The sequence below is a fragment of the Gigantopelta aegis genome, chromosome 3, assembly GCF_016097555.1.
Source record: "Gigantopelta aegis isolate Gae_Host chromosome 3, Gae_host_genome, whole genome shotgun sequence".
Lineage (NCBI taxonomy): Eukaryota > Metazoa > Mollusca > Gastropoda > Neomphalida > Peltospiridae > Gigantopelta > Gigantopelta aegis.
Genome location: NC_054701.1, coordinates 21395044 through 21419684, shown reverse-complemented (window position 1 = coordinate 21419684; position 24641 = coordinate 21395044). Strand labels below are relative to the sequence as shown.

The window sequence follows — 24641 nt, the reverse complement described above, 5'->3', positions numbered from 1 at the left end:
GTATTAAACTGAAAGGAGTGTATAGTATTCCGTATTAACGTCATAATATAAAATAATAATAAAACACAAATAAATATAGTATAAAATGTTCTTTTTATTACAAAAGCGAATATTTTTCACAAATAAAATATAAAATATGAAGACAAATTAAAAAAACTTAATTGTTACAGTTGTGAAAATGAAAACAAATAGCATCTGGATGAATTCGTTCTGTAGTCTGTTAGTAACTAATATAAGTATACTTCGCCATTCATTCATAAATATATATATATATATATATATATATATATATATATATATATATATATATATATATATATATATATATATATATATATATGTACATATATACATATATATTATATAACATTTAATGAAATATCTTAATATATCAGTGAAATAAAAGTGTTATCAGTCACTTAGTGACGATAACACATTTTAGAGTGACATTTTCACTTTTTCACTCTAAAATGTGTTATCGTCATTGTAGAAAGTGTTATCTTCGCTATAAGAAAGCCGGAACTATTTTGCTGCTAGCATTTTAAAAATAAAGGTAAATTGCCAAAAGTTATATAATAAATAGAAAATTTCATGGTTTTTGCATGAAATATCCTCTATATATTGTTCTATTTTATCAAGCAATGCAAACATATTATACTTTACTGTGAAATATTATTAACAAACCATGTGACTATAATGAGTGTTGTGAATAAATAAAATGGAAAAACGTCTAGATATGAAAACAAATATATTATACATAGGTCAGTTACAGCAATACCCCTTTGGAATAATTATATGACACGTGCCCTTTCCTATTTAATAGGAAAAATGAAAAAGGGACTTGGTGTGAAACTAAATTTTCTGCTGTACTTATTTTTCTCCATGTAACTTGGAGACCCTAAAACAGACTACATAATTATGCTATACTATAGAAAAATGCCCTTTATATTTTACATCCATGTAAAATAACACAATCCATGCCATCACGCCATAGTGCACATCATCTTCATGCCAAGTTTTTCTTAATTCGGATTTTGAAACGTCTTCCGACGCCAATTACATTGATGACGTTTTCGATGTTCAAATCTTCACCTAGTAAATAGGACAAAAATAATTAAGTTATACTTGTACTATAATTATTAAGTTTTCTATTCTTAGTACCGGACTTCCCAGGGATCTTAAAATGAATTTATGTTAAAACAGCAAGTTAAGGAAGAAAATAATGTAGGTGTATCAGTGATTCAATATAAAGCTGACATATTCTAAAGCAATAGTTTAAATTTCCTATATTTCTGAATATCAGTGCTTACATTCGTTTTGGTTCTGTCCGTAAATCAACTTTTGGCATACTTTTCTGTTGTTGTGTTACTAACTAATGCAGTTACATTCTGTAAGGAATAATATGTTACATTCTGTAATTAATAATACGTTACATTCTGTAAGGAATAATGTTTCATTCTGTAAGGAATAATATGTTTCATTCTGTAAGGAATAATATGTTTTATTTGTAACCATAGTATCACAGAGTATCTCATAGCATGGTCTGTATTATTACATTATTAGTCATGGAAGGTTTAGTGGAACGGAACAATCACAATGAATCTATTGCGAGGTGGATTTCGACTTTAGTTAACCGTTATAATTTCTTAATCTACATCTCTCCCTCCACACCCCCCCACACACACCCCTACCCCACCCCCACCCCCACCTCTATGTCTATGTCTCTCTGTCTGTCTGTCTCTCTCTATCCCTCCCTCCCTCTCTCTCTCTCTCTCTCTCTCTCTCTCTCTCTCTCTCTCTCTCTCTCTCTCTCTCTCTCGGACACATTCTCCCCCTGTGTCTATCTCTTTCGCTCTTGCCAAAAATATCTCCAAGTCTCTGTACAGCTCTCTCCCTTCATTCCTTCCTCCCTCTCCCCCCACCCCTCTCTCTCTCTCTCTCTCTCTCTCTCTCTCTCTCTCTCTCTCTCTCTCTCTCTCTCTCTCTCTCTCTCTCTCGGACACATTCTCCCCCTGTGTCTATCTCTTTCGCTCTTCTCCAAAAATATCTCCAAGTCTCTGTACAGCTCTCTCCCTTCATTCCTTCCTCCCTCTCCCCCCCCCCCCCTCTCTCTCTCTCTCTCTATATATCTCTCTCTCTCTCTCTCTATCTCTGTTCTCCCCTCTCTCTCTCTCCCTCCCTTCCTCCATATCTCTCTTTTATTTATTTCTTTCTTTCTTTCTCTCTCTCCTTTTTTCCTCTATCTCATTCTCTCTTTCTTTGTGTTTGTGTGTCTGGCTCATGCCTTTATGTCTCGATCTGACCAAAATATAGTTGAGTTTACCTGCAGTGACAGTTCGTGCATCAGTAATATCTCGTTCATCACAGAATGTCGCCAGGTTGGGGTGTTCAGTGGCAAACGTAGTTTTCAAATCTCCAACCATAGGTGTTGTGTCGGTCACGAAGTCAAGGATTTCTTTTGCCACGTCAACAGTGCCACTTGCCTATAATAATTAGAAAACAACTATTTATACGTCTGCATTTAATATTTCGTATTCTTGGTTCTCTACACAAAAATATAGATAACTACATGTACTTTCATCTCAGCTTTCAATTTCTTGAACAACAAGATGCATACATAAATAGTTTCTGTCTAACTTACTTCCAAAACAATATAACATAGCAAAAACAATAAAATATTTACTTTAAAATATTGAAACTTGCCTTAAGTTAAAGGGTTCTTTGGTTGTACTTCAAAGTTTGCTGTAACAATGAGTAGGCTACAGAATACAATGAATGATTATAAATTATGATTGGGTACATTGGGTGCAATTTACTTGCTACCAAAAGGTTGTAATTGCAGTGGTTTTCTCATTTTGATGTTGTGAATCAAAATAACGCAAGGATGGCAGCTGTTTCCTAAATACGTCAGGCAGCTACGTTATTCTTACAATAATAACGAACAAGAATGTTTGCTTGAAGACATCCCATCACATTTTAATTACGGCTATTAAATTTCTAACAAGTTAACTGAAAGACAGTCTAAGCATATCTGTATTTCATATGCACTTTTTCTACAGATAGAAGAGCACATGCTATGACCTTTGATTCACCAGTCATCGAGCACTGGTTGTAACTATACAAAACAATAATTACAATAATAATTGCACATTTCATGTTTTGGTAAATGAAGACGTGACACAGAGCATACTCACGTTATTAACTTTGAGTAGATTTATTGTTTCAGCGTATGATGTTTGGGCAGCAACTATGTAGCATGGCATTTTTTCATTCCCTCCTCTTCGACCTCCCATAAAACCACGTCCTCTCCCTTGACCCCGACCTTGTCCGCCTCTGCCACGTCCTTGACCACCTCTACCACGACCTTGACCACCTTTACCACGGCCTTGACCGCCTCTACCACGGCCTTGACCACCTCTGCCGCGGCCTTGACCACCTCTGCCGCGGCCTTGACCACCTCTACCACGGCCTCGACCGCCTCTACGACCTTGACCTGGACGTCTTCGCCCCAGTCCGCCTCCCAACCCAGGTTGTTCTATGTCAGTCGCGCCAATTCCATCAGGTCGAGCCTGACGCCTGGCTCTGTTCAAGAGAAATGGTCTGACTCTCCGGAAAGGTTTATTCATTCTTCTGCCACCACGACTAAATGGAAGCACTGCGACAAGGCCCTAAATAAATACAATAATAATAATAATTATTATTATTATTATTATTATTATTATAAATTTAAAAATGATGATGATGATGATGATGTTGATGATACTGAAATTATAATTAACATTATTTCAGTATTGCAGAATTATTGTTTTAAAACAGCAGTATTCGTGTACATGTCACCCATCTGTATGGAAACAAGTATATGATTATGTAATCTTTGTTACAAATACTGAGTCTTGTTTTCTTTTAAACAGTATCATATTTTGTGGAATACTGCTTGTTTACTGACGAAAACCGGTGAAAGTGTATTTTGTACAACCTTCACTTGTGTAATAAATATCAGGGAAATGACAAGTTTTATTAATTCAAGAATCAAATGTTCGAGAAGAAACACACTCTCGTCACGTAGAATAATCATGTCGATGTCACATGCACTTTCTCACAGACAGGACAGCGTATACCACGACCTAATACCAGTCTTAGTCTGGTTAGAACGGGCAATGAACACAATGGATGGGATGGGTCCTACAATCCTCTAACACTTCATTAGGTTACACCTAAAGATGATTGATACATGGCCTCTTCAGAATAGCAAACAGGAAATCTCTAAACATGAAAAAGTACCTAGAAAATAAATTAACTCATAACAAAACACACACACACTCACTGGCGTAGGAAGCGGTGGGAGGGGCCCAAGGGGCACTTTTCAGATATTTTGCTTTATATTTGCTTTACAATAGTGTAAAAGGTAAAAGTGTGTAAATAAAAACGTGTGCCCCCCCCCCCCCCCCACACACACACACACACAAACACACGTTTTGGCACGCCACTGACACACACTTTTTGGCACACCACTGACACACACACCTAAACAACAAAAACCTACCTTTTGCATGACTGCTTTTTGTGGTTATAGAGAATTACATCAAGAGTATCTGTAGCCTACTTAGGGCCACGAAGTAATGGATTCATTACGAGGCAGGTGGAGGTGAGTGTCGTCATTTATTATTGCTGTCACCGCCTTGTGTGTTTCATGCTAACATTAATACACTTCACTGCACTTATTAGATACAGCCGACTGCTTCACGTAAACAATATCGTACTTCTAAACATAATTAAAGTCACATATCCTAGTTTTTAAACACTTCCACTTAATGTTCACTGTTAGAGCCGACTTTGCTCATTGAAATCAGACATTACTTATATTGTATTGCTTCGATCAACCACTTCCGATTCTTCGAAGTGTTTCTGGTCAACCAGGTGTTTGTAATATCACGAAATTCATTTTTCGTAGCTCTTAACTCGCACATACCTCTGAGAAGTAAAGGTTGCGGAGACGAGCTCTAATCTCTATTTTAGAGGGTATTTCCCCGTTTCAATGTTAGAAACTCGTGTTTCGCTATATATCGTAACTTTATCCAGATGTGTTACAGGTATGTAGATTAATCAAACTTCGTGTTTCACTATATAGCGTAACTTTATCCAGATGTGTTACAGATATGTAGATTAATCAAACTTCGTGTTTCACTATATATCGTAACTTTATCCAGATGTGTTACAGGTATGTAGATTAATCAAACTTCGTGCTTATTTTCAGAGACTGAAACTATTGTTTGCGACTTAAACACCATCGTCATGTATATAACTTTTAGTCTTACAGCATGCAGCGCTACTTGCAGCAAAGACTGGAGAATAATCGTGAACCTTTCAAAACACGGCTGTATCTATTAACACTTTAGGTAAGGAAGACATGAGACTATCATATTAACTTACTGCATTATCTTGCATCACTATGGTTTTGTTGAATCCAGTGGACGCTAGTGATGTGCCACCAGACCAGAGGAGAATGTAGTTCTTTTCTGTGTTGACGAAAGCTCCTTGTTTCAGCTCGGTTTTCGCTGCATCGTCCAACACAAGAGTCCATCTGAAGGTGTTCTTAAAACGATTTTCCTTTAAAAAGAAAAGAAAAAGTAATTAGTGTACGCGTCTTAACTACATATATATATATATATAGCCGAACGTCACGTTTCAGCTAATGTAAGCTAACTTGGGGAAACGTTTTACAATACAGGGCCCTGTTCGACGAAGCTACCTTAGCACTAAGATCACCTTTAGTACATAACTAACTCATGCACTTAAGGTGATCTTAGCGCTAAGATTGCTTCGTGGAACGGGGCCCTGGCCAGTAGAAACGAGGTGTGTGTTTGTGTGTGTGTGTGTGTGTGTGTGTGTGTGTGTGTGTGTGTGTGTGTTTGTTGGGGGAGAGCTGTTCCCTCATTTGAGAAGAAAATATACTTTTTAGGTCCTACTCTTTATAAATAAAAAATGTGAATTGTGTTTCCCCTACTACAGACTGTGATACCCTCATTAGAGATTATGCCACCACCTCCACCACCTCCACCCGACACGAAAAAGAACGATCCTCGTGACTCGTGCTTATAAAAGTTGTAAAAGTTCACACTTTAATCAAGTCTGAACTGATGCATTCAGGTTGTATGGCGTTTCTATGACAAACGTCTCCAAACATTGTCGTAGTCTAGGTACAGACTTAAACTGGCCCTATTAGTTTGCACGGGGCTAGATTCTATATACAGAGAAAAAGAAAGAAGTGAACACTTGGTATCGTAGACACAAATTTCAGTGATTATTAGCGGGACCCGGGACGGACATGCTCGAAACCTTAGTGGTATATGAGCATGACAGAATGATCCGCTCCGCTCATTATTAGCGTGTGTTTGATGTATAAAGACGTAAAGACGTACGTTGGACTGAATGTCAGTTATGTGAGATTGAAGGTCAGTAACACGGTTAACTCCCTGACATTGTGGATGAGGGTTTTGCTTGGAGTCGCTTTTCTGTTAGTGTTGGCTTGATACCTTATTTTTCACGAAGGTGTCAAAGGGAGGGGGCGCACACACACATCTAGTTATCTATCAATTATTTATTTAATATATATATATATATATATATATATATATATATATATATATATATATATATATATATACCATCGCTGCTACTACTGGATCACGAAATTGTGGGTGGGGGCACATTCCCTCCTTGCCCCTCGCTTCCTACACCAGTGTATTATTCTGGGGTCGAGTCAATGCTTATGTTTAAAATCCGCCAAAGTGTCCTGAATCAGTAAAGTATAATTATAAAGAATGTTTACAAAAAAAATTAAATAAAATACCATCAACTTTCTGGCATTCCTCAAACCTTTTTACATAATTAAATAATTTTCATTTTCATATAAATAATCATATTCATATACTTACCTTTGTTTGACACCTGTGTTTGTGTGGGGTGTCGATAAACATTCATTCATTCTAAAACACTCTATACATATTCTAAACAAGAAACTATTAAATTTGTACCGGAGGTACAGTGAAAGATGTGTATACACTGGGTTTTAAGCAAAGTAAGCAAATATTATACTGTCAAAACCGCTTTAGATGGTGGCCACCTGTATTAAGCAGTCATATGTGTTGACAGGCCACATTTGTAGTCTCCGAAATCATCTAATATTGTTTAACTGGCCTGCATTAAGCAGCCACCTGTCTTAAAAGGCCATGTTTTAATATTCAGTTTGGTGGCTGCTTTACACAGGTTTCACTGTACTCACTCGTCTCTGCTGTCTTAATTTCTTCCTTTCTTCCCTCAACTTCATTCTTTCTTCTCTTCTTTGATTTCTGCCATTCCCTTGGGCTAATACATATCCAAGGAGCAAGAAAACGCCGATACAGACACTTAACTTCATGCTGATGTGTATTTTAAAACTGATTAACCTTGGTTAAAACTGTCCTGTATTTATATGTGTCTTCGTCACGAGGGTTTCCAGTGTTGACTTGTGACTCAGGAAGTCTGATTGGCTGTGACGCTAGAAAAGGCTGACGTTGCAGCTAGTCACGCTTTAATTCGCAGCTTTTTTATGGCTTACAAAATTGTCTTTGTTATGAAAATGGTAACCCGTATATTTCCTTTGACAGAGCCTGTCACATTTACGACCTGTACGTCTTAAAAGTAAGACCTACCCTAGAGTTTTTGCCGAAGGAAGGCATTAAGTGTCGTCACGTGATGTGCACAATCTACACGCAGACGTAATAAAGTATTTTTGTTTGTAGATCTCTGGTAAGAAAAAAACATGTTAAAACCTTTAACGTCACTAATGTTATTTAGGAAGGGTGCGGCGGAAATAAAAATATCGGGGTTTTTTTCGTGTTATGTTATCAAAACAATGACAAAACAAAACCGAAAAAAAAAATACAACGTATTTACGAAGCAACAAGCATCATTAAAATTAATATTTCTTTCTTTTTTACTTTCTTTAATCTCGTTTTCGTTTTGTTTTGTTTTTTGGGGTTTTTTGGAGGAGGGGGGGGGGGGGTTCGTGGATATTTTGGGGGTTAACCCCCTACTCAAAGCGAACTTTTTAAAGAAATATATTTTCCGGGGAAGAATGACTCGAAACCCATTCTAGAAAATTTGTTCACCACAATCTGTATAATTTTCTGAACGCGCAAAAATTATTTAAAGTCTGTGTTTTTATTTTATTTTACAACTGATTGGATTTTTTCTCATTCCAACTAGTGCACCACAACTGGTCAAAGGCCGTGGTACGTGCTTTCCTGTCTGTGGGAAAGTGCATATAAAGATCCCTTGCTGCATTAAGAAAATGTTGTGGGTTTCCTCTGATGACTGTGTGTCAGAATTACGAAATGTTTGACATTCAGTAGCAAATGATTAGTAAATCCTTATTCTCTAGTGGTGTCGTTAAAAAAAAAAAAACTTACCTTATTTTATTTTATGTCTTTCAATGCAGGTATTAATCACATCATTTATTAAATATTTGATTATTTAAAATTATCCACTCAAACAGTGTGTAGTGTGTGTTTGGTGGCACCATGACAGATTGTTTAACACGTTAAAGCGCAACACCTCGGACAGGCTGGCAGAAAGGAAAAAACTCCTTTTCAGCGATTTGTTTTTCCTTTCTACTTTTCTTTTCGTATATAAATTAACTAGGTCACTGCAATATCAATTTTCATATTTGCACACCATATCGAGTGGGGCTTATTTTCAATGCATTAAGAATAAGTAAATAAATGAATAAATAAATAAATAAATAGCAGTAGTTAGCGATTGTTTTCATGTAATTAAATATAGCAAGGACTATACTTAAAAATACATCAAATAGTGTAAACTACATTGTCTCTCCGATTGTAGATCGATCCCCACTAAGATAAAAGGTGAAAAGATCTCCTAGAGGTGAGAGAGAGAGAGAGCGAGAGAGAGAGAGAGAGAGAGAGAGAGAGAGAGAGAGAGAGAGAGAGAGAGAGTGTGTGTGTGTGTGTGTGTGTGTGTGTGTGTGTGTGTGTGTGTGTGTCCAGGACTGCATGCATGAACGTTAATTGGACATTAAATATGAAAATGAAATTAAAACAAAATGCAGGTGTGCCTAAACTAAAGAGACTTATTTTGTTTTCTGGAAGTAGAAGATGTATTTGCGCATGTGGTCATTACATAGTAAACAGGCTTAATATCCATTCAATCAGTATTGGCAGGTAATGAAATGGAATGTGAATGACTTATAACCAGGAAGATTAAGGATGACATTAAATCTGATTTATCCAAGTTAAACATTTTTTCTAGTAAATTATAAAAATAGTTAACATTATGACTATCCCACCATTGCTTTTAATACATAGTAAAATAAACTGAGAACATACCGTAGATTAGTGTGAGGAGAGACGTTTCTTATAAAACAAGAATTCAAGAAAACCAAATGTATTAAAAACTTTAAAACTTTAAAAAGCGAAAATGTCTTAAAGCTGTTTACAGTCGTTTGTTACAATCTCGTATGACAGTTCCAGGTCAGTTATAAAATGTTTGAAACATTTATCAAATATACACTAAGTAAAAACAGTTGTTTTACAGATATGACTAAATCTCACAAAAATCCCCAATTTAAACAACAGATCATAGTACAAGTGCATGTTCGCAGTAAGGCATAATACACGTACACATTTAGCTTTCAGATAGCATTAAATACATACATGTAGGCAGTCAGACAATATACATATATGTAGAGAGTAAGATACAAATATGACTAAATCTCTACTAAAATCCCTAATATAAAAAATACTCACATCATAGTACATAATGTACATAAGACATAATGCACGCTCGTATAGGCAGTAAGGCATAAAACACGTACACATGTAGCAGTACAATGTAATATTATACACGATGCAATATAGTATTACACACGTACATGTAGGGAGTAAGACATAATATTTACACGTACATATTAAAGAAATAACATGTAATACTATACATATACAAATAGACCGTAAGACATAATATACGTACTTGTAAGCAATACGGTGTAATAGTATTACATATTACATACTTAAGATGTAATATTATATGTGTGGAGGGTAAGACAATACACGTACAGGTAGACAGTAAGACACAATGTTCGTACATGTAAAGAATAAGACATCGTGTACGTGTATGTAAACATCAAATCGAGCCCCGTCAGTGTTACGTTCACTGCCAACCAGTGCTTTACGACTGACATATCAATGGATTTGGCATGTGCCATCATATTTTGCTGCCAGTATTAGTATACATGTATTCAGTGGCGCTGTGCTTCCTAGCTTACAGTGGCTCATTAACCCCTGACCTTTTCAGGCTCCTCGGGACATCGAGTTGATATGTAGTAGGATGTGCATTTAAGTCCACATTATCATCGTGACAGAAATATTTGATCGTACAGATATATCATAAATGACAGCAATAGAGATCTGACCGTTCGGTCAATATGGTCGCAGCTATATCCATCTTATAATCTTGCAATTCCGTTCCATCCCCTTGTAATATTTCATTTACTGAATCAAAATAGCATGTCGATAACGGGTTGGGTGGTAATACAATGTAGCTATTTCGTATTTAGTGTCAAATGTTCAAACTCCCAATGGTTAATGTTTCTACTAAAAGCGAATTGTGTTAATGCTTGTGAACCACAGTTTAACGGGGGTTTTCTGGTGGGGGGGGGGGTGTGTGTGTGGGGGGGGGGTTTACTTTGTTGTTTGTTGTTTTTTGTGGGGTTGATGAGTTATTTTTCCTTCAGATCCAAATATTTATGCAATATATATTTTGTACATATTTATATTTAACAAAAGCGATGAAACTATTTTATAGGCCTACAACACTTAAAAGTATGCTATTACGTGCATGTACGTATCACGTGGATTATAATTAACGTAGTCGGTTTAGTGTGTTGTACGTTTGTATTATGTTTTGTTTCTAAGTTTCTTATTCAATCTTATACAGTGGTGGTGGAGGACCGGTCTCGGTGGCGCAGTGGTTAAGCCATTGGACTACAGGCTGATTGGTAGGTACAGGATTCACAGCCCGGTACCGGCTCTATCCCAGAGCGAGTTCTTAAAGGCATATTGCCACAGACCACTGACCTATTTAATGGTCTAATAAAGTATTACATGAAGAAAAATAATTTGATTTGTCCCTAAATGTACTTTATTCAAGCATTTTCATAACCACCATACTCCATTTATTAATGACATTTTAAAAATAATAATTTAATTATGGCAATGGTCCATAATTCAAAAACTAAAATTGCCGAGAGGTATGACATGGATTTCACTCCATCATGTTTCAGTCCAGGTGATGCGATAGCTAGATTTGGTTTCTAACAATTAATGTAATTTTTATTTATTATCCATTTTTAGAGAAATAAGTTCCTTAAATCCGTGACAGTATGCCTTTAAAGGTTCATTGGGTAGATGTAAGGCCACTACAACCTCTTCTCTCTTACTAACCATTAACCAACTAACAACTAACCTACTGTCCTGGACAGACAGCCCAGATAGCTGAGGTGTGTACCCAGGACAGCGTGCTTGAACCTTAATTGGATATAAGCAAGAAAATACGTTGAAATGAAATGATAGATTTTGGTGTTGATTAATTATATGCATATAGATATACCATACTATATATATCCAGTTAAAGTTAGTTTTTTTTTTTTTAAGGACACCATAGGAGTAGCCTACATTGATTAATTAATCATCGGTTATTGGATGTCAAACATTTTCCAAGAATCGTGTTTAAGTTATTCAACAATAAAAATGTTCCGTACCCACTTAATTAGTTCGCTCTTTCAATTTAACGTTCCTACATGCCTGATAAATGTTTCTGGACTTTATTTCAATTGAAATGTTCAACACATTTTCAAAAATCATTCAAACCTAGTTTCAAATGAATGACGCTTATGTTTCATGACAGGTGATAAATCTCAATACATCCAGCTTAACACAGAAAGGTAGTACATGTATTTACTTTGAAAAAATATCATAGTAATTGATCATTCAATATAACTACGCCTGTTTTCACTTGTCAAATCATGTGCGACATAATAATAGATTGAATACATGTACTAGTATTCGTCATAGTTTTAAAAGAATCTCCGCACACCACACACCACCCCATATTCGTGAACTATTGTAGTCTATTTCCGGGTAGGGCCGCTTTTTTCTTGGTTTTTCTCTTCTTTTCTTTTTTTGGTTTGGTGGTGGGGGTGGGGGGAGTACATTTACCCCTAAGGGTCCAATTAAACGGTTATGTATTTATTCTTTTCACTTACATATTATTTTTGTTTTAAATCGGAAAATAACTAAAATAATACATCGAAAATTAGGGTCGGCCCATTCATTTATGTGGGGTCGGCCCTTTCATTTATGTAGGGTCGGGTTTTCGGAAACGCAATAGCCTCTTTAAATATATGGAGGGGTGGAGGGGTGGAGGGGTGGAGGGGTGGAGGGGTGAAGGAAGCGGACACTTATACCCCTCCTGGATCTAGACCTGAATTTTTTTTTTTTTTTTTTTTTTTTTTTTTTTTTTTTTTTTTTTTTTTTGTGGTGGTAATAGCGTATAGGCCTACACTTGCATACAAAATGTTAGGCCTATACATCGTGAAAAAAACCCCCCAAAAAAACATGCACTTAAAAAGTGTTGCATTTGTAATGATGAATTTTATTTGTATAATTCATGACAATTTATGCATTTCAGAACATTTGTATTTCCAGGGAGCATTGTAGAGAGTCCCCAGAACGCCTGTAGAAAATCGGGTGCATTGCGACCTCGATCTCAGCCAGTGAGCCCCTCCCCAAATGTTCACATATTTTCGCCATGCCTATGTCTATAGATATTCCCACGCCCACGCCCCCCACTCCTCTCTGAAAAATTAAAAAAAGTTCTGCGAACGCCCATGTAACATAGGCGAGTACAAGGGGGAACCCGTCTCCTGCTAAAATATATTTAAGTGCCTCTTTTTTTTCTTCTGGGTTTTAAAAGAAACAAAACTTTTCAGTAGTTTGCCTGCTAATATTTTTATTTAACTGGGAAAAAAATGTGGCGTGTTCTGGAGGCCGAGCACACACGAATTTGACTGGTACCGTCATCATCTATCATTATCACATTAATTTAACGTTAGGCGCAAAAAACAATCTAGCGAGCGACCGGGGTCTGTCGCCCCCCCCCCCCACTCCCCTACCCCCCACCTCCCCTCCCCCCCCACTGCATAGTGAACAAAGGGAAACAACTCTGTTCTGCGCAATACCATTTTATTCGGTAAGTTTTCTTTGGTCATTATATGAAAAGGAAATTGCGAGTGATTCCATAACCTTCGTTGGGTGTTTCTAATATATTTGTTAAAATGTTCAGATGTTTTGGAGATAGTTTAATATTATTTGTTGAAACATTGTCATTACGTTTAACTTGACGATTACAAAATGTATAGCCCAGTAGGGCCTAACTTTGGTCGTCTGCAACATAGGTACTTGATGACAGGATAATAAACCATTTCCAAATGACACTAGTACATGATACGGTGGTTGCTGCATTGAGTTAGTCACTGTGATTAAAAGCCCAATGTCCGATAAACATTCAGTACTTTTCTCTTTTTTTTCTTTTTTTTTAACAGCACCCTATCCAAAGCATTTTGATTTGCGTTTTATTCCCGGCCATGACGAAATGAGGATTTTACCCCGCCCATAATGCAAATTTTAAAACACGAAACAACATGAGAAAAATGTGAAAATTTGTATCATACTTCTTGAAAAATACCTTATGACTTTGATATAATCAGGTATTAAAAACACTTCATCAGGACCATAAAAAGATTATATATTTGACTTTGAAAATGTAAGTTCTTTAATTACTTTGTATAATATCTACATTTGACATTTTATTGCAACTTCATAAACCAGTTCAGAGATTTAAAATGTTTAATTAATTAAACATCAATTATTTCAAGTCCGTTTTCAAATTTATATTTTTGAGTTTAGTGTAGGGAAAACGCTTGTTCAGGGCCGTACCCTCCGGGGGGGCAGGGGGGGCAGCTGCCCCCTCTGAGAATCTTGTCCTTTTTTTTTTTTTTTATATATCTCCAGTAATAGCATAGAAATGTTTAATCTTTATAGTATGTTAAAAATTATTTATAAAATTTAGTGCCCCCCCCCCCCCCCCCCCCCCCATGGATTTTGGTCAGGGTACGGCCCTGTTGTTAAGCCTTGTAACAATATAGGCTACGTGTTAGTGGTTATCATTATTTTTATTTTTTTTATTTTTTTTGTTTTCTCTTCCTCTTTGACAACAGCAATATTTTCAGGGGTTTGTATGTAGGCTAGTGTGTGCTAAGAGGGTTTTTGAGGGGTATATTGTGGTATATTGACAATATTTACATTATCCTGTCATCAAGTGCCTATGGTCTGCAACAGACTCGGAGATACCGAGTCAACGACTCAAACTCAAAGTGAACTATACTTGACCGTCGAGTTCCGTGTAAATTCATTTCAAATGGTCAACTTTTCCAATAAATGTGACTAAATAACATTCCAGAAAATTTCATTAAAAATTCAATTTTATATAATTAGCCTATGTGTCGACGGATCACAGTAAAGGGCTCATAAGGAACAATGTGTGAAGTGGGGTGGGGAGGACATGGAACATTTTGTACAGTATAGGCCTAGTATCTGGCCCAAGTACTGTGACCTTTAGAGGTCCTTGGGGGGGGGGGGGGGTAACTTTTTTAATATATAGTAAGCGAGCATTGGGCTACATCCCTCCTAAATAGCTTGGGTTATACAAAATTAGTTAAAATTAAACTTGGTGACAATGGAAACTTACATTTTTCTTCTTCTAAATTTCAGGTTCTCAGCAGAAACAAAGCATAGTTTGTTTTAATACTGACAAATCTAGGAAACATGCAGGTATATAGCACCACATCACATGTTCCTTAGTGTTGTTTCACAAAATGGACTTTCATGACAACATATAATATATTTAGTTATGTACTGTTACACTAAATTGTATCCCCCTTTGCCACCCCACTATATTCAGAAAAAAAAAAAAACTAAAAAAAAAAAAACTATATTCATAAATAAAACCCAGGACTAGTCTGAGTAGTCTAATTGTCAGCAACATGCTTTTGCTAACAGTAAAGACAGTCCAGGAGTTGTTTGCCGGATGTGAAATGAATATAAACTTGAAAAATCATCTTAGTAATAGTCTTGCTACTATTGTTACTCCACAATTTTGTGTAAATTCATTCTTAATGGATATTTGTGTAAATTCAGTCTTAATGAATATTTTTTACTAATGTGAGATAGTTGTTCAATATTAATTTATTTTTATTTTACTGTACTCATCAACAGTCGAATCAAGGTGGTCGCCCTACCCCAGCACCAATTTTCAACCATAAGAAACGACAGCGCCAGGCCATGTTTGCCGATCCACTGTCTAGTGGTACTTTAACAAGCAGCACAAATTGTTCAGGTGTAATATTCTCATCATTGTTATTAGCAAGACAACACAGCACAACAAATAGCACAACACACCACCACACCACACCACACTCCACAATAGATATGGTCAGGAGGACATGTTTTGTGCTTAACTTTAGATGAATAAGATATGATAGACGGCAACTGTACCAATCAAATAGTTTGTGAGCGCTCTGCCTCCTGAACACAATTACATAATACTACACCACAAAACATAACAGCAAGAACAGCACAACACAATACAAGACAACCGGCCTCAGTGGTGTCCTGGTTAAGTTATTGGACATAAGGCTGATAGGTACTGGAGGAAATGTTTCATTTAATGGCGCCCTCAACACATTTCATTTACGGTTATATGGCATCGGGGCAGTTATTGAGTTTGCAGCCTGGTACTGGCTTTCACCCAGAGCGAGTTTTAGCAACTCAGTGGGTAGGTGTAAGACCACTACACCCTCTTCTTTCTCAATAACCACTAAGAACTAACCCACTGTTTGTCCTGGACATACAGCCCACACTTCAGAAGTGTGTGCCCAGAACAGCATGCTTGAACCTTAATTGGATATAAGCACAAAAATAAGTTGAAATAAAATACAAGACAATAAAACAGCACAATACAATGGAAAAATTTATTTTGGGATATATGTTATTGTTCTTTATTTTTTAAAGTGTTCATAATAAACCTCAGCATATGTCTTCACAAACAAGACAATGTATCTTAAATGTTATATATTATTTGAAACCTCACATCTTTACACTATTGGGGTTTATCCAGTTTCGATTTAAGGATATGATGTAGTGTAGATATTTACCATAATGCTAATTTCAAATATAGCTAATTCTTTGTTATTGTAATCAATTGACACACACACACACACACATACATACATATATATAGTCTACAAATTGTCCTTATTCATGGAAGAATGTAAAGCTAACATAAAGAACACTTCATATCCAGAATTAATTCCGAGTACATTGTTTATTCCTTTACACAAATAGAGAAGTCTTTTCTCATTATATTATAAGCCTGTGAGAATTTTTTTTTTTTTTTAAACATTTGTTAATTAAAATACATGTCCTTATAGTTCTGATTATCTAACTGTATTTAACTTTTACTTAGAGCTTATGCCAGTGGATGGATTCAATAGAAAAAATGGTGGAAACCCAAATGCCAGTGCTTTCAGTCACAATCAGTTCTCTAGAAATAATGCTGGTGACAGAGGTCAATTCAACTACAGCTGTGCCAACAGTATGTTTAGTCAGCAAGGTAAAACCAAATACAGCAGCCTCAGTGTGAATAATGCTACCAGTCAGCGAGGATCTAACCAGCAAAATATCAGTCGTGGCGGTGGTAATAACCGTGGATTTGGTGGCAGTCATCAGCTGTGCCCATCCAGTAAAGTTGTACAAAGGCAATGGCAGCCTCAGAGAGGTTTGAAATGTTAATTTTAATGTTAATCCATTGTAACAATTTGTTTTTCATCAATCCATTAAGAACATACATGTTTGGAGTTCTCCAAATGGAGAAGAATAAAGAGAAACAAAATTGAGTGGGTATTATTTAGTTTAATTTGATTATACTGAATAAAACTGTTAATGAGGTCAACATTGGGGTATTTCGCTGATGATTTATCTAGAAACTATTCCATACCAGGGCGGGGGGTTCTTTTGCTCCCATTCGGTTGAAAATGTACTTTTGTTTTCCTACTCTATATAAAGATAAAAACCTGACTTGTGCTACCTGCACTAGAGACTATGCCACAGTCCCCAGATATCATTCCTAGGGGCTGTAATTAATCATTAACGATACTACTAATAACATTTATCTCTAAATATTACTCTGTCAGTGTATTACTAGTATTTAACACATACTGAAAATCTTTTAGGCCAAAGTCAGAGTCACTTATTTAATGAAGACATGGATGATGTATTTGATTCCACTATGGACGACGGCTTTGAGAGCAATCCTTCAAATCAGTGGGGACAATCAAGGAATACAACATCTTCAATAAGTAACCAGTACAATCATAGGTATAAAACATTTGAGATTTGTAATTGTTTTGGAATTGTCACATAAAGATGCACTAACAATTGAAGATTTAAAACATATTTTATAAATAGTAATCTAATTCTGTTCCATTAGTATCTGTTACTTTAGTGAAAGAAAGAAAAAGAAATATTTTATTTAACTCAACACCTTTTAACTACAGTTATATGGCATCAGAAATATGGTTACGGGCCACAAAGATAATAGGAAACCTGCTGTCACCACTCAATGGGCTATTATTTTTAATTAGTAGCAAGGGATCTTTTATGTACATCATCTCAGACAGGATAGTGGGTGGGAGCCGGTACCCAGGAGGCAAACCCAGTAGGCTACCTATCAACCTCAAATCCAAAGACTTATGCCACTATGCCGGTTTACCTCTGTCTTCAACACAAAGCCCAAATACACGAGCTTGTGTCCAGTTACACTGTGTTTGTAATATTGAATTTTAACTAGATAGAAACATGAAAATAAGTCAGAGAAATAATAATTTCAGACAACAGACATGGGGTAGTGTCAGCAATTCAAGTATGTCAAACAGAGCTCCATCCAGTGGAAGACCCAAACCACCGAGTACTTCCAGCATGAACGTGTGGGGAGGAGCACCAGCACAAGCTAGTCCAGTAGCAGCTTGTCCTGTACCCCAACAGCTGCCAGCATTTCCACGCAGTAACAAGAACCAGTTTAATGCACAGCAGTCGCTGTATACAAATTGTGAACGAAACCAGAATGTAAGGCCAAGAATTTTATACAATGAATATTTAATTAACATGTGAATATTAATGAATTTTGTATGTTTATAGTTAATTAGCAGTATTATTTAACGTTGTTAAGTGTGCCTTAGCCAAATATTTATATTGTAATTTATTATGTAAATTAGATCACTGTTAAAGGACTATGTATGGTTTGTGATCTGGTTAATGTAATGTCAGATTTTGTTTAGAAATATGCATCAACTAGATAAGTTCCTGCGAAGGAGTAATTGTTAATAATTAATTAAATATTTATTTTGTTATATATTAATATAATATATAAATGTGACCTTGAAGTCATAGTCTATAAAATGTTTTAAACAGTTAGTACTAAAGTGTTTGGTACAGTCAGACAGCACCTACTATTTCAAATTATTCAAATTTTCATTGTGTGCAATGGTCTCTCCAGTATTCAGGAAAGGGATGGAGGGAATCGGTAGAGCTGGTTCCACTCATAGGAAGGGATGGTACCTAAGGTTTGCAGGGTACTTTGAAAATGTCTTGTAAATGACAATGAACCTGAGTACTCTGGTAGTTCAAGACAATGGCATGACTTGTGATTTTAGATGGCGGCCTAAATAAATGGATGGCGGATATTACTATCGCTGCCAATGGATGGGGGGTGTATTAGAAATTAATCTTAAGAGATGGTGGGCCCGCCATTGCTTATGACATATAGTAAGACCCATGGTATGTGTAGACTAATCGCTTCAGACAATGGTCAGTGTTTATCAAGTATCAGTCTTCCAAGTTTGGTATTAGTTGTTGTTTTTTGGTATTGCTTAAATATACACATGCATATGCTTTGAACTAATGTTGTTTGTTTTCTCTGAAGAGGGTTCCAAATGCAACAAAGCCTGCAGCACAAGGGAGTAATCAGTACAAAAAAGCAAAAGTTGCGGAGGTGGACAAAAGTTTGAAAGTCTTAACACTGGCAACAAGCAGCATCAAGAAGTGGCATCAAATGAACATCCAACTCTGTCCTGTAATATTTGAAGTTTATGGTAATTTGTCCATGTTTGTATGGCGATGATTTGTTTGTTTTTTAAATCATGCAATTTACCGATTCAATTTTCAATCATTTAATTGTAACCAGGTCTGGTGCTTATAAAACATTTAGGGTCTAGACTTGAGACTAATAGAGTCTGAGACACTAATGTCATGACAACACCATACAAATTGTATGCGTGTGACGTCATTAGAGATTGAGTCTGAACTCTAGAAGTTTTATAAGCACAGGCCCTGTTTGTGATTATAGCCCTTTACCTTAAACTAAACAGCCAGCTAAAACAGTTACATGGTAGGAAACTATTAATCAAAATGTTACCATCTGATTTAGCATTATTATATTAAATATATTGTATAAACATAATTTCTGTAGGTAAGTGCATATAAAAAGATTCCTTGCTGCTATTGGAAAAAATTTAGCGGGTTTCATCTTTAAGACTACGTGTCAGAATTGCCAAATAATTAACATCCAATAGCCGATGATTAATCAATGTGCTCTATAGTGCTGTTGTTAAACAAAACAAATTTAACATTTTAATGTTTGTCGTAACTGTTGGATAATTAACATAAAAAAATAATGCAAGTTTTCTTTTCATCTTTTTTTTAATGTGCAGTATGAAAATTCACTCATTTATCTTCTATTAAAATGATAAGTTATTTGTGTAAAATATAGTGCATCCTTGGCCTAATCTTGAAGACATCCTAATTTTAATCTGCTTGTGTTTAGGCATCATTGATTCTGCCGTTCTAAGAGATAAAACTGGATTGGGGAAAGAGTTTCTGTTACGAGATGAAGAGGATAAACTGCATTGTGTTTTCTATGAAATTGTACGTCCTAACATTAAACTTTTTTTTCTTTTTTCTTTTTTTTTTATTATTTTCCCAGATCATTTTGGCAAAGTCAAGGTTGGGGTGCCTTGCCTCAGTGCCTTACATAATTTATATGCACAGAAAATATTCAAATATATTCAACATATACACACATTTAAATAAATATATAAAATCTACACAGTTTGTTTAATTACATTAATTTTTTTATAAACTAAATCATGGATATTGAAATAGACTCAATATACACCCATAAGATCTTTTTAACATTAAACCAACAATATTTAAATAAAAATTACTTTAATATTAATCAGTAGGTACATTAATTGCCAACATATTTTTTTATTATGTGTACAAATGTTGATGTTTTGTTCTATTTTGTGGTACATTTAAAAAGGACAATCTGCATTGTGTTTTCTGCGAAATTGTAGGTCCTAACATTTCTATCTAAACATTAAATTTAATAATATCATTGAAAGTAACATTAAATAGAGATTGATTTTATTTGAATATTGTCAATATTTTATTTTTTCTTATCTATTTTGATGTTTTAATTTTTTGTGGTACATCTATAAAAACATGTGTCGAAGGTAAAATCAAACATGCAAATTATATTTTGCATTTAAAAAAACCCAAGTAAAGACGTCTAATTGATTACTGTAAAAGACTGCAGTCCATTGTCATCTGGTGTTTTTTCCATCAGGATGCAGAGATTCATCCATGCGTTCTCTGGGTCCAAAAGAAAATGGCACTGAAAATCCCAATATATACACTGTATATGTAATTATGTCTGTTCTAATAAATTAATTTAACAACAGTGTACTGCATCGTTCATTGGTCTGAAAACATAGCCCAAGTATAATTATAACTTGTGCTAATTTTCCCAATCCCATCGGACATGGGACCCTGGTGAAAAATCCTGGATAAATCCCTGGGATAAAAATCACATATATAGACAATAACTTGGGAGTTAGAGGAATCACGGATTATCTGTCCCGAGTGAAATTTTTGTTGTCAGAGTTTTAGCGAGTGACTGACAACATTAATTTCACTCAGGACAGATAATCCGTAATTCCGAGTATCGAGTGGGTTATTGTGTTTATAGATAGCTTCTATCCCTAGGGAAAGTTATAAAATATATTCACCCGCATCTCACTGCCCATATGGGTAATAAATATCTATATATCACTAATGAATCACCACTAATATTCATCAAAGGGGACACCACATATATAGATGATTTTAAAAAGCAACTTCTTAGTAACATACATGTATGCATTGTTTAGAATATCGTATTTCTAAGTTTAACATGTCAGCTGTGAATTCACATTAAACTTGTTGCTCACATGTTAAAATAAAGTTTTGTTCGTTATAATATAGGACCGTGAGCTACCTAGACTGATTCGTGGCCAGTGGCATAGGTAAGGACTAAAACCTGTTTGAAGAATAGTTTGTATGACACCTGTTTACACAGACCTTTTATGTTTGTAAAATACATTGTTTGAAATTAAAATGGTGAGACAGATATTGAAGTTGCAGCTGATAATATTTGTGAATGATCTTTACAATACTCCATGGGGATTTGAAGAACCTTTTTGCAAAATTGTTGATTTGGAGGTGAAAGTCACTGTCAATTATGGTTATACAACTTTTTTAATATTATCAATGAGTGGATTCATGAGATCCTATAGGTGTATGTGTTAAAAAGTGTGAATCAGGATAAACTGCTTTAGTTAACAACAGTAGGTGTATTAATAAGCCTTTAATTTTTAATACTTTCATGGGTTAACAGTAGTTAAACTATTAATGAATTAAAGGATTCAATAAATAACAAAGAAAAAAACCCTGTCCTTGTTGGCATGATGGATAAACAGGACTATTGTGTCTGATACTACATGTATTCCATTAGTTGTGGGGTTCCAAAATGTGCCTCCCATTTGATCCATTTTCTCAATCCTGGATTAGTTCTCAACTTCAAGTGAAAATTGACCCAGTTATGTGTGAACTTGTTTGTTAATTTGACTTTACAGAACACAGAACTGAACATTTCAGGTGTGTGGGTTCTCTCGACAGTCGGACTGGTGTTATGAAGTGTGTATCAGTGAGGCCAGCCTCAAACGAAGAGAGACAGATGGCAAAGTCAGTGATGCAAGCCAGTGAGAAAACACTGACCCGTTTAATACACTACAGCAGAGAGCCATAGCTTGATCGATCAGCTACTGTATCACAATAAGTCAGAGTGATTGTCTCTCTTCTTCTTAAGTGAATGGGTAAACCGAGTTTATTGTTAATGAGAGTTAACAGGACATTCTACCTTTGATCCTTACTGAATTTGTTACTTAGGCTTGCGACTCAGGTTGTTTCAAAATGTACATATTTCAAGTGATGTGTTGATCTGTTCACATATCAGTTAAGCGAATTTAAAATGATGTGAATCACCAAACAGTCCCCACCTGGTGAACTGTTACATTTAATAAAAGTAATGTCTCTGTTGAAAACCACAAGTTTAAAATCTCAACATTTCGTCAACTAAATGTTGACATCGTCAGGAGAAAACTTTAGATATATTTTTGGACACTTAAAGCATAGCACATCAAAATACTATCATTGAAAAATCAGATTTGAAACATAAAATTTAGTACAAAATTAATGTACATATATGTTACGATTAGATAACTCACCAGTTACGCAAATATAATTAATGTAATCAAACAAATTATTACCAAAGATGAAACTCATGTGAACCAACCTCATGTTACCTAAAATATTGTCCCCAGTTGTAATCACATTTGTACCTAAGTGGCATATCTATTGTATACTGATTTAAATTATTTAATTAAAACTTTAGAACAGTTAATTGTTTTAGCTATGTACTGAGACATGCATCAATACATGGCTTACAATAATTTACATACCCATTATTGACAGGTGCAGGATGTTGACGCAATTCTGTTTGTTACTGATTAGTATATTTATAACACAAATGTGATATTATTTAAAATAGAATATTTGATACATAGTTTTTTTTTTAAACATTTTAATCTTTTTCTTGTTTTATAAATGTTCTGTGATCTCTGGTTAGAACACACAACAAATGAAAAGATGTGATACCATATATGTGTACTATGATCGTGATAATTTGTTTATTTTGTTTTATATATATCTAAGCATTGTCATTAATTATTAAAAATTAAACAGAAACTAATATTTTAACAGGGTTCATATGCATCCTTAAATTCCTTGAAAATACTTAATTTTAGGAAGCTGTTTTACAATACTTGAAAGTCCATAGAAATTGTGATTTTTGCACTTTGTCCTGGAAATTTTTGTTTTGTTTAACGATAGCACATTGATTTATTAATCATCGGCTTTTGGATGTTAAACATTTGGTAATTCTGACACGTAGTCATCAGAGTAAACCTGCTACATTTTTTCTAATGCAGCAAGAGATCTTTTATATGCACTTTCCCACAGAGAGGATAATACTGGTGGTGCACTGGCTGGAACGAGAAATAGCCCAATAGGCCCACGCATTAAGTGAGCACTTTACCACCAGGCTACATCCCGCCCTTGTCCTGGAAATGTCCTGGTAAACTGATGATAGCTGACATTTTCTAAACTTTATTTTCCCATTCCTATAATCACTACTTGAACTGGCCCCAAGTCAGGATCCGATCGCTGACGTTTTCCGAACTTTCTTTTTGTGTTCCTATAGTGACAGTTCAAACATTTTATCTGGCCCCAAGGTTACATTTATTGTCTTACCCAGAGTTCAGCAGAAAAAACACTTGATAATGTGTTGCATTTTTTGTTTTCTTTCTTTTTTATTTTACACCCAACATTAAAATAATTATAATACAGCGATAGCGGCCCGAGAGCAGGCAGAAAAGATAACGAAAAAACAACAACAAAAAACCCACGCAAAACATTAACCTATGAATAATGTTGCCACTATTATCGCCAGTGTCTTAGCAAGGGGAGGGGGGGCACGGAGGCAACCCCCCCCCATCAAAACTTTTTTTTTTAATTGTATTAAATTTTATAAAATCATACATAGTGTGGAACGTTCAGAAGTCTTTCCGCACATGCACTGGGCCCATTTTATTTTCTCTACTTATTCATTGCAAATTGATGAGTGCAAGACAAGTGCTTGGGACATTGTTCGAGTTTTGATACAATATGACATAAAACTGAAATAGTGCACTACTACTTGGTGTTAAAATAAAAAAAGAATACATTTTTATTTGACAACTTAGCAACTACACGTATGGTCAAAGGATATTGAAAAAAATAATAGTGTGCAACGGTAACAAAAATTAATTTTGATGATGTCCTAAATACTTGAGACTGCGGGTTTAAACAAAGCCACAACCCGAATATTTCACTTATTTTTCATCTACCGGTATTTGAATTATTATCGACTGTACTCCATGTAAAAAATGTCCTGGAATTTGGTTAAGATACAAGTGTATGAACCCTGTTTTA

The 24641-nt window shown here is 35.3% G+C and overlaps 2 protein-coding genes across 4 annotated transcripts; one reads left to right on the top strand and one right to left on the bottom strand.

The window, feature by feature from the left end:
• Nucleotides 1-627: 627 nt before the first annotated feature.
• LOC121367691 (protein FAM98B-like) lies at nucleotides 628-7523 on the bottom strand. 2 transcript variants are annotated; one of them, XM_041492016.1, is made up of 5 exons: nucleotides 7283-7523; nucleotides 5431-5607; nucleotides 3195-3668; nucleotides 2324-2483; nucleotides 628-1092 (listed from the first exon to the last, which is right to left on the bottom strand). In XM_041492016.1, the coding sequence occupies exons 1-5, from the start codon at nucleotides 7415-7417 to the stop codon at nucleotides 1007-1009; spliced, it is 1032 nt and encodes a 343-aa protein (XP_041347950.1). In that variant the 5' UTR covers nucleotides 7418-7523; the 3' UTR covers nucleotides 628-1006. The 2 variants fall into 2 exon arrangements, with proteins under 2 accessions (XP_041347950.1, XP_041347951.1); XM_041492017.1 differs by lacking the exon at nucleotides 7283-7523 and adding an exon at nucleotides 6666-6785.
• A 7220-nt stretch (nucleotides 7524-14743) lies between these two features.
• On the top strand, nucleotides 14744-23602 carry LOC121367690 (spermatogenesis-associated protein 22-like). Of its 2 annotated transcripts, none has more exons than XM_041492015.1 (9): nucleotides 14744-14948; nucleotides 15393-15513; nucleotides 16642-16788; nucleotides 17408-17552; nucleotides 18065-18299; nucleotides 19156-19324; nucleotides 20056-20156; nucleotides 21537-21577; nucleotides 22209-23602. In XM_041492015.1, the coding sequence occupies exons 1-9, from the start codon at nucleotides 14943-14945 to the stop codon at nucleotides 22357-22359; spliced, it is 1116 nt and encodes a 371-aa protein (XP_041347949.1). In that variant the 5' UTR covers nucleotides 14744-14942; the 3' UTR covers nucleotides 22360-23602. The 2 variants fall into 2 exon arrangements, with proteins under 2 accessions (XP_041347949.1, XP_041347948.1); XM_041492014.1 differs by having other exon boundaries at nucleotides 16642-16953.
• The last annotated feature ends 1039 nt before the right edge of the window (nucleotides 23603-24641 follow it).

Coding starts and splice junctions, on each gene's coding strand:
- LOC121367691 (XM_041492016.1), bottom strand. CDS start 7,417: ATGAAGTTAAGTGTCTGTATCGGCGTTTTCTTGCTCCTTGGATATGTA. Junction 2,484..3,194: donor ATCTACTCAAAGTTAATAAC/GTGAGTATGCTC, acceptor TAATTATTATAG/GCAAGTGGCACTGTTGACGT. Junction 1,093..2,323: donor TGCACGAACTGTCACTGCAG/GTAAACTCAACT, acceptor CCTATTTACTAG/GTGAAGATTTGAACATCGAA.
- LOC121367690 (XM_041492014.1), top strand. Junction 17,553..18,064: donor AGTAACCAGTACAATCATAG/GTATAAAACATT, acceptor TAATAATTTCAG/ACAACAGACATGGGGTAGTG. Junction 19,325..20,055: donor TGTAATATTTGAAGTTTATG/GTAATTTGTCCA, acceptor GCTTGTGTTTAG/GCATCATTGATTCTGCCGTT.